This window comes from Microchirus variegatus (genome assembly GCF_963457635.1).
Source record: "Microchirus variegatus genome assembly, chromosome: 1".
Taxonomy (NCBI): Eukaryota; Metazoa; Chordata; class Actinopteri; order Pleuronectiformes; family Soleidae; genus Microchirus; species Microchirus variegatus.
Genome location: NC_139802.1, coordinates 14201340 through 14214777, shown reverse-complemented (window position 1 = coordinate 14214777; position 13438 = coordinate 14201340). Strand labels below are relative to the sequence as shown.

Here is a 13438-nt window from a genome sequence, read left to right as displayed (position 1 = left end):
TTTCGGCCAAAATCTGACCATTTTTTTGATAAAACAATTTTGGTCGAATATTTGACCAAAACGTCATACTATACTATGTCGTCCAAAATCTGACAATTGTATTGAAAAATAGTTTTTAGTCCAAAATGTGACCAAAATGTCGTACTATACTATGTCATTGACCAAAATGTCATACTACATTACTTCGGCCAAAATCGGACAATTTTTTTGAAAAAACAATTTTGGTCCAAAATTTGACCAAAACGTCATACTATACTATGTCGTCCAAATTCTGACAATTTTTTTGAAAACATTTTTTTAGTCCAAAATGTGACCAAAACGTCATACTATACTATCTCGTTGACCAAAATGTCATACTACACTATTTCGGCCAAAATCTGACATTTTTTTTGAAAAAACAATTTTGGTCCAAAATTGGACCAAAACATCATACTATACTATGTCATCGACCAAAATGTCATACTGCACTATTTCGGCCAAAATCTGACAATGTTTTGAAAAAAATGTTTAGTCCAAAGTGTGACCAAAATGTCATACTATACAATGTCGTTGATCAAAACGTCATACTGTACTATCTCGTTGACCATAATGTCATACTACACTATGTCGGCCAAAATCTGACAATTTTTTGAAGAAACAATCTTGGTCCAAAATTGGACCAAAACGTCATACTATACTATCTCGTTGACCATAATGTCATACTACACTATGTCGGCCAAAATCTGACAATTTTTTGAAGAAACAATCTTGGTCCAAAATTGGACCAAAACGTCATACTATACTATGTCGTCCAAAATCTGACAATTTTTTGAAAAAAAAATTTTTGTCCAAAGTGTGACAAAAATGTCATACTATACTATGTCGTTGACCAAAATGTCATACTACACTATTTCGGCCAAAATCTGACAATTTTTTTGATAAAACAATTTTGGTCGAAAATTTGACCAAAACGTCATACTATACTATGTCGTCCAAAATCTGACAATTGTATTGAAAAATTGTTTTTAGTCCAAAATGTGACCAAAACGTCATACTGTACTATCTCGTTGACCATAATGTCATACTACACTATTTCGGCCAAAATCTGACATTTTTTTTGAAAAAACAATTTTGGTCCAAATTTGGACCAAAACATCATACTATACTATGTCATCGACCAAAATGTCATACTACACTATTTCGGCCAAAATCTGACAATTTTTTTGAAAAAACTATTTTGGTCGAAAATTTGACCAAAACGTCATACTATACTATGTCATCCAAAATCTGACAATTGTATTGAAAAATTGTTTTTAGTCCAAAATGTGACCAAAACGTCGTACGATACTATGTCATTGACCAAAATGTCATACTACATTATTTCGGCCAAAATCTGACAATTTTTTTTTTAAAACAATTTTGGTCCAAAATTTTACCAAAATGTCATACTATACAATGTCGTCCAAAATATGATTTTTTTTTTTAAAACATTATTTTAGTCCAAAATGTGACCAAAACGTCACACTATACTATGTCGTTGACCAAAATGTCATACTACACTATTTCGGCCAAAATCTGACAATTTTTTTGAAAAAACCATTTTGGTCGAAAATTTGACCAAAACGTCATACTATATACTATGTCGTCCAAAATCTGACAATTTTTTTGAAAACATTTTTTTAGTCCAAAATGTGACCAAAACGTCATACTATACTATCTCGTTGACCAAAATGTCATACTATACTATCTCGTTGACCATAATGTCATACTACACTATGTCGGCCAAAATCTGACAATTTTTTGAAGAAACAATCTTGGTCCAAAATTGGACCAAAACGTCATACTATACTATGTCGTCCAAAATCTGACAATTTTTTGAAAAAAAATTTTTTGTCCAAAGTGTGACAAAAATGTCATACTATACTATGTCGTTGACCAAAATGTCATACTACACTATTTCGGCCAAAATCTGACATTTTTTTTGAAAAAACAATTTTGGTCCAAATTTGGACCAAAACATCATACTATACTATGTCATCGACCAAAATGTCATACTACACTATTTCGGCCAAAATCTGACAATTTTTTTGAAAAAACTATTTTGGTCGAAAATTTGACCAAAACGTCATACTATACTATGTCATCCAAAATCTGACAATTGTATTGAAAAATTGTTTTTAGTCCAAAATGTGACCAAAACGTCATACTGTACTATCTCGTTGACCATAATGTCATACTACACTATTTCGGCCAAAATCTGACATTTTTTTTGAAAAAACAATTTTGGTCCAAATTTGGACCAAAACATCATACTATACTATGTCATCGACCATAATGTCATAATACACTATGTCGGCCAAAATCTGACAATTTTTTTGAAGAAACAATATTGGTCCAAAATTGGACCAAAACGTCATACTATACTATGTCGTCCAAAATCTGACAATTTTTTGAAAAAAATTTTAGTCCAAAGTGTGACCAAAATGTCATACTATACTATGTCGTTGACCAAAATGTCATACTACACTATTTCGGCCAAAATCTGACCATTTTTTTGATAAAACAATTTTGGTCGAATATTTGACCAAAACGTCATACTATACTATGTCGTCCAAAATCTGACAATTGTATTGAAAAATAGTTTTTAGTCCAAAATGTGACCAAAATGTCGTACTATACTATGTCATTGACCAAAATGTCATACTACATTACTTCGGCCAAAATCGGACAATTTTTTTGAAAAAACAATTTTGGTCCAAAATTTGACCAAAACGTCATACTATACTATGTCGTCCAAATTCTGACAATTTTTTTGAAAACATTTTTTTAGTCCAAAATGTGACCAAAACGTCATACTATACTATGTCATCGACCAAAATGTCATACTGCACTATTTCGGCCAAAATCTGAAAATGTTTTGAAAAAAATGTTTAGTCCAAAGTGTGACCAAAATGTCATACTATACAATGTCGTTGATCAAAATGTCATACTGTACTATTTCGGCCAAAATCTGACAATTTTTTTGAAAAAACTATTTTAGTCCAAAATGTGACCAAAACGTCGTACTATACTATGTCGTTGACCAAAATGTCATACTACATTATTTCGGCCAAAATCTGACAATTTTTTTGAAAAAACAATTTTGGTCCAAAATTTGACCAAAACGTCATACTATACTATGTCGTCCAAAATCTGACAATTTTTTTGAAAACATTATTTTAGTCCAAAATGTGACCAAAACGTCATACTATACTATGTCGTTGACCAAAATGTAATACTATACTATGTCATTGACCAAAATGTCATACTACACTATTTCGTCCAAAATCTGACAATTTTTTTGAAAAAACAATTTTGGTCCAAAATTTAACCAAAACGTCATACTATACTATGTCGTCCAAAATCAGACATTTTTTTGAAAACATTTTTTTAGTCCAAAATGTGACCAAAACGTCGTACTATACTATGTCATTGACCAAAATGTCATACTACATTACTTCGGCAACAATCGGACAATTTTTTTGAAAAAACAATTTTGGTCCAAAATTTTACCAAAACGTCATACTATACTATGTCGTCCAAAATCTGACGATTGTATTGAAAAATTGTTTTAGTCCAAAATGTGACCAAAACGTCATACTATACTATGTCATTGACCAAAATGTCATACTACACTATTTCGTCCAAAATCTGACAATTTTTTGAAGAAACAATCTTGGTCCAAAATTGGACCAAAACGTCATACTATACTATGTCGTCCAAAATCTGACAATTTTTTGAAAAAAAATTTTTTGTCCAAAGTGTGACAAAAATGTCATACTATACTATGTCGTTGACCAAAATGTCATACTACACTATTTCGGCCAAAATCTGACAATTTTTTTGATAAAACAATTTTGGTCGAAAATTTGACCAAAACGTCATACTATACTATGTCGTCCAAAATCTGACAATTGTATTGAAAAATTGTTTTTAGTCCAAAATGTGACCAAAACGTCATACTGTACTATCTCGTTGACCATAATGTCATACTACACTATTTCGGCCAAAATCTGACATTTTTTTTGAAAAAACAATTTTGGTCCAAATTTGGACCAAAACATCATACTATACTATGTCATCGACCAAAATGTCATACTACACTATTTCGGCCAAAATCTGACAATTTTTTTGAAAAAACTATTTTGGTCGAAAATTTGACCAAAACGTCATACTATACTATGTCATCCAAAATCTGACAATTGTATTGAAAAATTGTTTTTAGTCCAAAATGTGACCAAAACGTCGTACTATACTATGTCATTGACCAAAATGTCATACTACATTATTTCGGCCAAAATCTGACAATTTTTTTTTTTTAAAACAATTTTGGTCCAAAATTTTACCAAAATGTCATACTATACAATGTCGTCCAAAATATGATTTTTTTTTTGAAAACATTATTTTAGTCCAAAATGTGACCAAAACGTCACACTATACTATGTCGTTGACCAAAATGTCATACTACACTATTTCGGCCGAAATCTGACAATTTTTTTGAAAAAACCATTTTGGTCGAAAATTTGACCAAAACGTCATACTATATACTATGTCGTCCAAAATCTGACAATTTTTTTGAAAACATTTTTTTAGTCCAAAATGTGACCAAAACGTCATACTATACTATCTCGTTGACCAAAATGTCATACTACACTATTTCGGCCAAAATCTGACATTTTTTTTGAAAAAACAATTTTGGTCCAAAATTGGACCAAAACATCATACTATACTATGTCATCGACCAAAATGTGATACATCACTATTTCGGCCAAAATCTGACAAGGTTTTGAAAAAAAATGTTTAGTCCAAAGTGTGACCAAAATGTCATACTATACAATGTCGTTGACCAAAATGTCATACTATACTATTTCGGCCAAAATCTGACAATTTTTTTGAAAAAACTATTTTAGTCCAAAATGTGACCAAAACGTCGTACTATACTATGTTGTTGACCAAAATTTCATACTACATTATTTCGGCCAAAATCTGACAATTTTTTTGAAAAAACAATTTTGGTCCAAAATTTGACCAAAACGTCATACTATACTATGTCGTCCAAAATCTGACAATTTTTTTGAAAACATTATTTTAGTCCAAAATGTGACCAAAACGTCATACTATACTATCTCGTTGACCAAAATGTCATACTATACTATGTCATTGACCAAAATGTCACACTACACTATTTCGTCCAAAATCTGACAATTTTTTTGAAAAAACGATTTTGGTCCAAAATTGGACCAAAACGTCATACTATACTATGTCGTCCAAAATCTGACAATTTTTTGAAAAAAAAATTTTAGTCCAAAGTGTGACCAAAATGTCATACTATACTATGTCGTTGACCAAAATGTCATACTACATTACTTCGGCAACAATCGGACAATTTTTTTGAAAAAACAATTTTGGTCCAAAATTTTACCAAAACGTCATACTTTACTATGTTGTCCAAAATCTGACGATTGTATTGAAAAATTGTTTTAGTCCAAAATGTGACCAAAACGTCATACTATACTGTCATTGACCAAAATGTCATACTACACTATTTCGTCCAAAATCTGACAATTTTTGGAAAACATTTTTTTAGTCCAAAATGTGACCAAAACGTCGTACTATACTATGTCGTTGACCAAAATGTCATACTACATTATTTCGGCCAAAATCTGACAATTTTTTTGAAAAAACAATTTTGGTCCAAAATTTGACCAAAACGTCATACTATACTATGTCGTCCAAAATCTGACAATTTTTTTGAAAACATTATTTTAGTCCAAAATGTGACCAAAACGTCATACTATACTATGTCGTTGACCAAAATGTCATACTATACTATGTCATTGACCAAAATGTCATACTACACTATTTCATCCAAAATCGACAATTTTTTTGAAAAAACAATTTTGGTCCAAAATTTAACCAAAACGTCATACTATACTATGTCGTCCAAAATCAGACAATTTTTTGAAAACATTTTTTTAGTCCAAAATGTGACCAAAACGTCATACTATACTATCTCGTTGACCATAATGTCATACTACACTATGTCGGCCAAAATCGGACAATTTTTTTTGAAGAAACAATTTTGGTCCAAAATTGGACCAAAACATCATACTATACTATGTCATCCAAAATCTGACAATTTTTTTAAAAAATTTTTTTAGTCCAAAGTGTGACCAAAATGTCATACTATACTATGTCGTTGACCAAAATGTCATACTACACTATGTCGTCCAAAATCTGACAATTGTATTGAAAAATTGTTTTTAGTCCAAAATGTAACCAAAACGTCGTACTATACTATGTCATTGACCAAAATGTCATACTACATTACTTCAGCAACAATCGGACAATTTTTTTGAAAAAACAATTTTGGTCCAAAATTTTACCAAAACGTCATACTATACTATGTCGTCCAAAATCTGACGATTGTATTGAAAAATTGTTTCAGTCCAAAATGTGACCAAAACGTCATACTATACTATGTCATTGACCAAAATGTCATACTACACTATTTCGTTTAAAATCTGACAATTTTTGGAAAACATTTTTTTAGTCCAAAATGTGACCAAAACGTCATACTATACTATCTCGTTGACCATAATGTCATACTACACTATTTCGGCCAAAATCTGACATTTTTTTTGAAAAAACAATTTTGGTCCAAAATTGGACCAAAACATCATACTATACTATGTCATCGACCAAAATGTCATACTACACTATTTCGGCCAAAATCTGAAAATTTTTTGAAAAAACAATTTTGGTCGAACATTTGACCAAAACGTCATACTATACTATGTCGTCCAAAATCGGACAATTTTTTTGAAAACATTATTTTGGTCGAAAATTTGACCAAAACGTCATACTATACTATGTCGTCCAAAATCTGACAATTGTATTGAAAAATTGTTTTTAGTCCAAAATGTGACCAAAACGTCATACTATACTATCTCGTTGACCATAATGTCATAATACACTATGTTGGCCAAAATCTGACAATTTTTTTGAAGAAACAATATTGGTCCAAAATTGGACCAAAACGTCATACTATACTATGTCGTCCAAAATCTGACAATTTTTGGAAAACATTTTTTTAGTCCAAAATGTGACCAAAACGTCGTACTATACTATGTCGTTGACCAAAATGTCATACTACATTATTTCGGCCAAAATCTGACAATTTTTTTGAAAAAACAATTTTGGTCCAAAATTTGACCAAAACGTCATACTATACTATGTCGTCCAAAATCTGACAATTTTTTTGAAAACATTATTTTAGTCCAAAATGTGACCAAAACGTCATACTATACTATGTCGTTGACCAAAATGTCATACTATACTATGTCATTGACCAAAATGTCATACTATACTATGTCATTGACCAAAATGTCATACTACACTATTTCATCCAAAATCGACAATTTTTTTGAAAAAACAATTTTGGTCCAAAATTTAACCAAAACGTCATACTATACTATGTCGTCCAAAATCAGACAATTTTTTGAAAACATTTTTTTAGTCCAAAATGTGACCAAAACGTCATACTATACTATCTCGTTGACCATAATGTCATACTACACTATGTCGGCCAAAATCGGACAATTTTTTTTGAAGAAACAATTTTGGTCCAAAATTGGACCAAAACATCATACTATACTATGTCATCCAAAATCTGACAATTTTTTTAAAAAAAATTTTTAGTCCAAAGTGTGACCAAAATGTCATACTATACTATGTCGTTGACCAAAATGTCATACTACACTATGTCGTCCAAAATCTGACAATTGTATTGAAAAATTGTTTTTAGTCCAAAATGTAACCAAAACGTCGTACTATACTATGTCATTGACCAAAATGTCATACTACATTACTTCAGCAACAATCGGACAATTTTTTTGAAAAAACAATTTTGGTCCAAAATTTTACCAAAACGTCATACTATACTATGTCGTCCAAAATCTGACGATTGTATTGAAAAATTGTTTTAGTCCAAAATGTGACCAAAACGTCATACTATACTATGTCATTGACCAAAATGTCATACTACACTATTTCGTTTAAAATCTGACAATTTTTGGAAAACATTTTTTTAGTCCAAAATGTGACCAAAACGTCATACTATACTATCTCGTTGACCATAATGTCATACTACACTATTTCGGCCAAAATCTGACATTTTTTTTGAAAAAACAATTTTGGTCCAAAATTGGACCAAAACATCATACTATACTATGTCATCGACCAAAATGTCATACTACACTATTTCGGCCAAAATCTGAAAATTTTTTGAAAAAACAATTTTGGTCGAACATTTGACCAAAACGTCATACTATACTATGTCGTCCAAAATCGGACAATTTTTTTGAAAACATTATTTTGGTCGAAAATTTGACCAAAACGTCATACTATACTATGTCGTCCAAAATCTGACAATTGTATTGAAAAATTGTTTTTAGTCCAAAATGTGACCAAAACGTCATACTATACTATCTCGTTGACCATAATGTCATAATACACTATGTTGGCCAAAATCTGACAATTTTTTTGAAGAAACAATATTGGTCCAAAATTGGACCAAAACGTCATACTATACTATGTCGTCCAAAATCTGACAATTTTTTGAAAAAAATTTTTTAGTCCAAAGTGTGACCAAAATGTCATACTATACTATGTCGTTGACCAAAATGTCATACTACACTATTTCGGCCAAAATCTGACCATTTTTTTGATAAAACAATTTTGGTCGAAAATTTTACCAAAACGTCATACTATACTATGTCGTCCAAAATCTGACAATTTTTTGAAAACATTTTTTTAGTCCAAAGTGTGACCAAAACGTCATACTATACTACATCATCGACCAAAATGTCATACATCAGACATTTGAAAATAAAGCAGCCTTATGCTATTGTTGCTGCGACGTCAAAAAAGTCGAAAGTTAACATAGAAAAAAAAAAAAAAAGAAGTAATAAAATTGTCTGGGTAATGGGGGCGGGACTAGATAAGCTTTGCTTCTCCCGCTGTCACTTTCGGTCATGTGTATGAATGTAAATGCTGATGTGTGCAGCTGTTGATTACTTGTCATGCCCGAAATAAACGATTCATTCATTCATAAATGCTAATGAGCGACGAAAAAATAACTAAAACCTGCTTTGTCGTAATATTTTTTGTGGTTTTTTTAATGTAAACGAAAAACAACCATTGCCTTCATTTATTTCACATCAAAGTTTTCTTAGCGTACGGTTCCCTGACAGTAGCACCGTTCCTGAGACGCCACATGACCGCGCTTTGGTGCTTTGATGTGGCGTCACTCTGGGAAATAAGATGTTTCTGGGCTTTTAATGGCCTTTAAGAAGGTTTTATAACTATGTAATTAAAAAATATAGAATATAAAGAGATATAAAAGCCTCAGCCCACGCCTTGTGGTGCCCTGTAGACACTTTTACAGTCGTCACAGTCGTCTTTTACTATAGTGGTCAATGGGAAAATTGCTTTTTGGGCCGCATTAGCATTTCTTTGTTGCAGTACCACGAGTGGCCACCATCACAAAATTGTCTTCAAGGCAGAGGGGGCGGTGCTCTACTTGTAATCAAGGGCGTCGGTACTTCCGCGAGGATATGACGTCACAGTCATAACTTTCCCCCCTCACAACCATAACAGACACACGGCTCACACAATCCAAAGCTGAGCGTATACTTTCGTAAGAAGCCAACAAACTACAAAACAGAAGAAATGTCGAGTCGCTGTATAATCGCTGGATGTCAGGAAGTTCCGGTGCTATGTAGTCCGCAGTTGACCGTCTGCGCGTCTCACATCGGCTGCTTCCTCACTCAGACACAATACAATACAGGTTTCTCAAACTGGATAGTGATAGACGGCGCTTCAGGACAGAATGTGTTAGGACAGAATGTGTTGGCACAGACTGCACCGACACTGAATCCACAAGCCGTAAGTATACTATCACACAAGATACTTGAGTCGGTGCAGTCACGTGTAGCTCACCGAGTACACAGAAAGAATACTCACCACGACACGTGAATTTCGCACTCGCCGGAAATGACGATCACTTTACCGCCAAAATAACATGTATAGCAACATATGAACACTTTGCTCTTTAAATGTTTGCACTAACGACGACGTGATGTCAGTCTTCAGCGTCTGCAGCTGTTTTCACGACCGAGCTGCGATTTAGACCACGTGGTTCAGACCAGAACACTGCATTCATTGTGATTAGTACATAAAAAAATAGCCCATAAGCCATTCAACTGTCCCTTCAGCCTTACATTAATTCAATTAAATAGATCATAATACACATTATCTCAAGATACTGTAGTGTATATAGTAGGCAATAGTAATTACTGCTGGAGAGAGAAAGCTATAAGCTACACTTAGAGATGCCCCATCTACGTTCAATACATGGACTTTGTATGCACTTTGTTCTCTATGTTGTGAATAAATAGAGAAATCCTGCACAGTTAGACATATCGTGATGTATCGCTATATGATTGTGATATATTAACACCAGATCATATCGCGATGTTATTGGTATCATGGACTATTGCTGCGTTCCAGAGCCCATCCAAACAAATAGGATGTGGGACATATGCTGCATTCCAGAGCCCATCCAAACCAGTTTGACGTGGGACTTATCCTACCTCCAACTAGAAAGAGTGCTAGTGCTAGTAAAATTCAGGTAGGATAAGTCCCACATCCCATTTGTTTGGATGGGCTCTGGAACGCACCAATATCCTACCTGAATTGTACTAGCTCCTACTTCAAAGCGTTCCAGCAATTGAAGTCGAATGTTAGAAAACATGGACGATTGCGGCGCTTTAGATTTGTTTGAAGAGGCATTTTGACTGTCAGCAATTCACTCTCTACTTACATACACAAGCGAGCCGTATATGTAAAAGTGTTACATATCGATATGTAACGTCATGAGTATACTTTTACCGTAGCCCTACATATCTTCATGCTGACAGATAACAACAACATAATTTCATGCCATAACATGGAAAACAAGTTGTGATAAAATTGCTCTGTTTAAAACAAGTCTATACACAGAAAAGTAAAGTTTGTAGCCTATTCGTGTGACTCCATGGGCGCCGCCATTATTCTACGACGTCATTTTGGTGAAGTCGGGGTAGGTCGATCAGCCCCGACTTCGCGAGTAGGAGGTCACACTTTGACAGGTATTCCAGTGCACTTTTTCTAGTTGGAGGTAGGATAAGTCCCACGTCCAACTGGTTTGGATGGGCTCTGGAACGCAGCATGAGTATCACATATCGGAGTGTGAGGTACTCTGTGATTCCCACCCCAACAGTAGTTTATACATGTGGTAATAATGGTTGTATTAGAGATTATAATATCAAAAACATTACTAAGTTGAAGCTGCAAATATGTGTGTAATACATGAAGAAAACAAGTACATAAAATAAGATTATTGAAATGAAGAAGTTCAAAAACAGAAGTTTTTGATGATGTACTAATTCTTTGATGTATATGTGTGTGTGTTTTTTGATAGGGTGTTGCTGTTCCCTGTGTTGCTGTACAGAATACCAATAATTTACCTGCCGTAAACACTGGTAGTTTGCCTGTAGTGACCAGTATATTACCTGCAGTAAACTCTGGTAGTTTGCCTGCTGTAAATACCAGTAAGGTAACTTCTGTAAGCACCAGTAGTTTGCCTTCTGTAAGACATGCAGCCACACAGACTGAACCAACAGTGAAAAGATCAGTTGGAATCCAGTTAACCACGAGAAAGCAGAAAACCAACTCCCGGAATGCAGGTGTGTGTGTGTGTATACACATATTTATATATATATAGTCATTATCAAATCATATATGTATGAATATATTTTTATTTTGCTACTGTTGATTTAACTGAGAGACTTAATGTCGGATGTCTTTTATCTGTGAAGGGACCCAAGCAACAGTGTTCTGCAAAACGCGTGGAGTTGACACCCACACCTTCAGCCTGGACAAATTGCTTCTACAACCAACACTGGTAAAGAAACCAGCAAAGAAACCAGCAAAGAAACCACGACTCAGCATTTCGGACATGGAAGAGGAGGAGGGCAGTCCTGAATGCAGCTAGTTCAGGCCGGTTCATGAGCCAAAGATTTGAATGTGAATCCGAGGACTCTTTCTCAGTTGTGGATTAGCAGTCTCACCCTTTCACAATCTCTCAATGGAAAGAACAAGTAAGAGTTCCACACCATGAAACATATGCCCCATTTTTCTTACAGAAACATATCTTTATAATGAAGGTGCAATGTTCTTACCTTGAGTATGCTGTACACAAGTTGTTGGTGTTAACAGTTACAAGGTGCACCAAAGGTTGTGCTTTTTTTTCTTCCTGTTTGTAGTGTGCTGTGGTGAAATGGGCAACGGGATAATTGAGGTGTATTGAGGTCAATTAGGATGTATTCCTGTATCTGATACATGAGATCATTCAATGTCTTGATATTCCTAAGAAAATGTCCAGATAAAGAAATGTGATCAGTCTTGAGCAAGGCATCGGACCAACTGCTGCTCCACTGGAATTGTGAGAAAACTGTGACCGTTTTTTTTTCTTTTTTTAAAGGGGGATGTTTGTGGTCCGTCAGGCTGAAGGTTCAAACACTAATTTGTCTCCAGTTCCTGTTTCTACAAGTTCTGAGTACAATGCAATTTTGTCATAGTTTTTAACTAAAAAGTAATGCCAATTGTTAATTCAAATGTTGTAAGAAGTGAAAACACAGCTGACAACTGTAGTGTTTTGTGATCTTTTGACAACAATTGACTACATTTGCAGAAAAACTGTAATAATGATGATAACGAAAACCCGAAAAGTGAGACATTCATACGCAGCTGCTCGCAGATCTTCTGTGTGATATGGCATAGTGTGTCAGAGTTGACTATAAAGGCCTGTATGAACAGTCATTTCAAATGGGTAAACTGCCTGTAGTCTTTGTTAATCTAGATCCTTTATTATGTTTTTTATTATTAAAGCATCTACGTACAGAGAATTTGAACACTAATAAAGTTCCATTCTGGCCATTGGATCATTTCTTATTCCGTCATTGACCTACACTATATATATCGTGATTCTAAGATGGAGCTATCCACGTTAATCGACTGATCAAGACTGACACTTATTTACTAAATATCTTAACACTTTTGGTTCAAATATATTATTATTACTGTCACTGAAATCACATACAAGGCTGATTAAAAATAAAGTGAGGCTGGCAGGAATACTAGGATGATGACACAGATTCAACTGGTTCCCAACCTGGAGGAAGAGACTATCATCCAGAGAGTCGAGGATGTACACAGGCTTCAATAAATCTCTTTGTACATTATAATGCAGCACATACTGTACAGCTGTTCCTGGCTTCATCATGGAGGGAAAGATACAGTATTTGACATCAGTCTG

The 13438-nt window shown here is 33.8% G+C and overlaps 2 protein-coding genes across 2 annotated transcripts in view; one reads left to right on the top strand and one right to left on the bottom strand.

Annotated features, from left to right (window-relative positions):
- LOC310935672 (carboxypeptidase Q-like) overlaps nucleotides 1-13438 on the bottom strand; it is a gene marked incomplete at its 5' end in the record, with an annotated part of 28796 nt that overhangs the window by 6170 nt on the left and 9188 nt on the right. The gene's annotated exons all lie outside the window — the stretch shown is intronic.
- Nucleotides 9676-13059, top strand: LOC310926155 (uncharacterized protein). Its single transcript, XM_083888256.1, has 3 exons — nucleotides 9676-9966; nucleotides 11543-11807; nucleotides 11940-13059. Exons 1-3 carry the CDS (start codon nucleotides 9751-9753, stop codon nucleotides 12113-12115), a joined length of 657 nt encoding a protein of 218 aa, XP_083744382.1. The 5' UTR covers nucleotides 9676-9750; the 3' UTR covers nucleotides 12116-13059.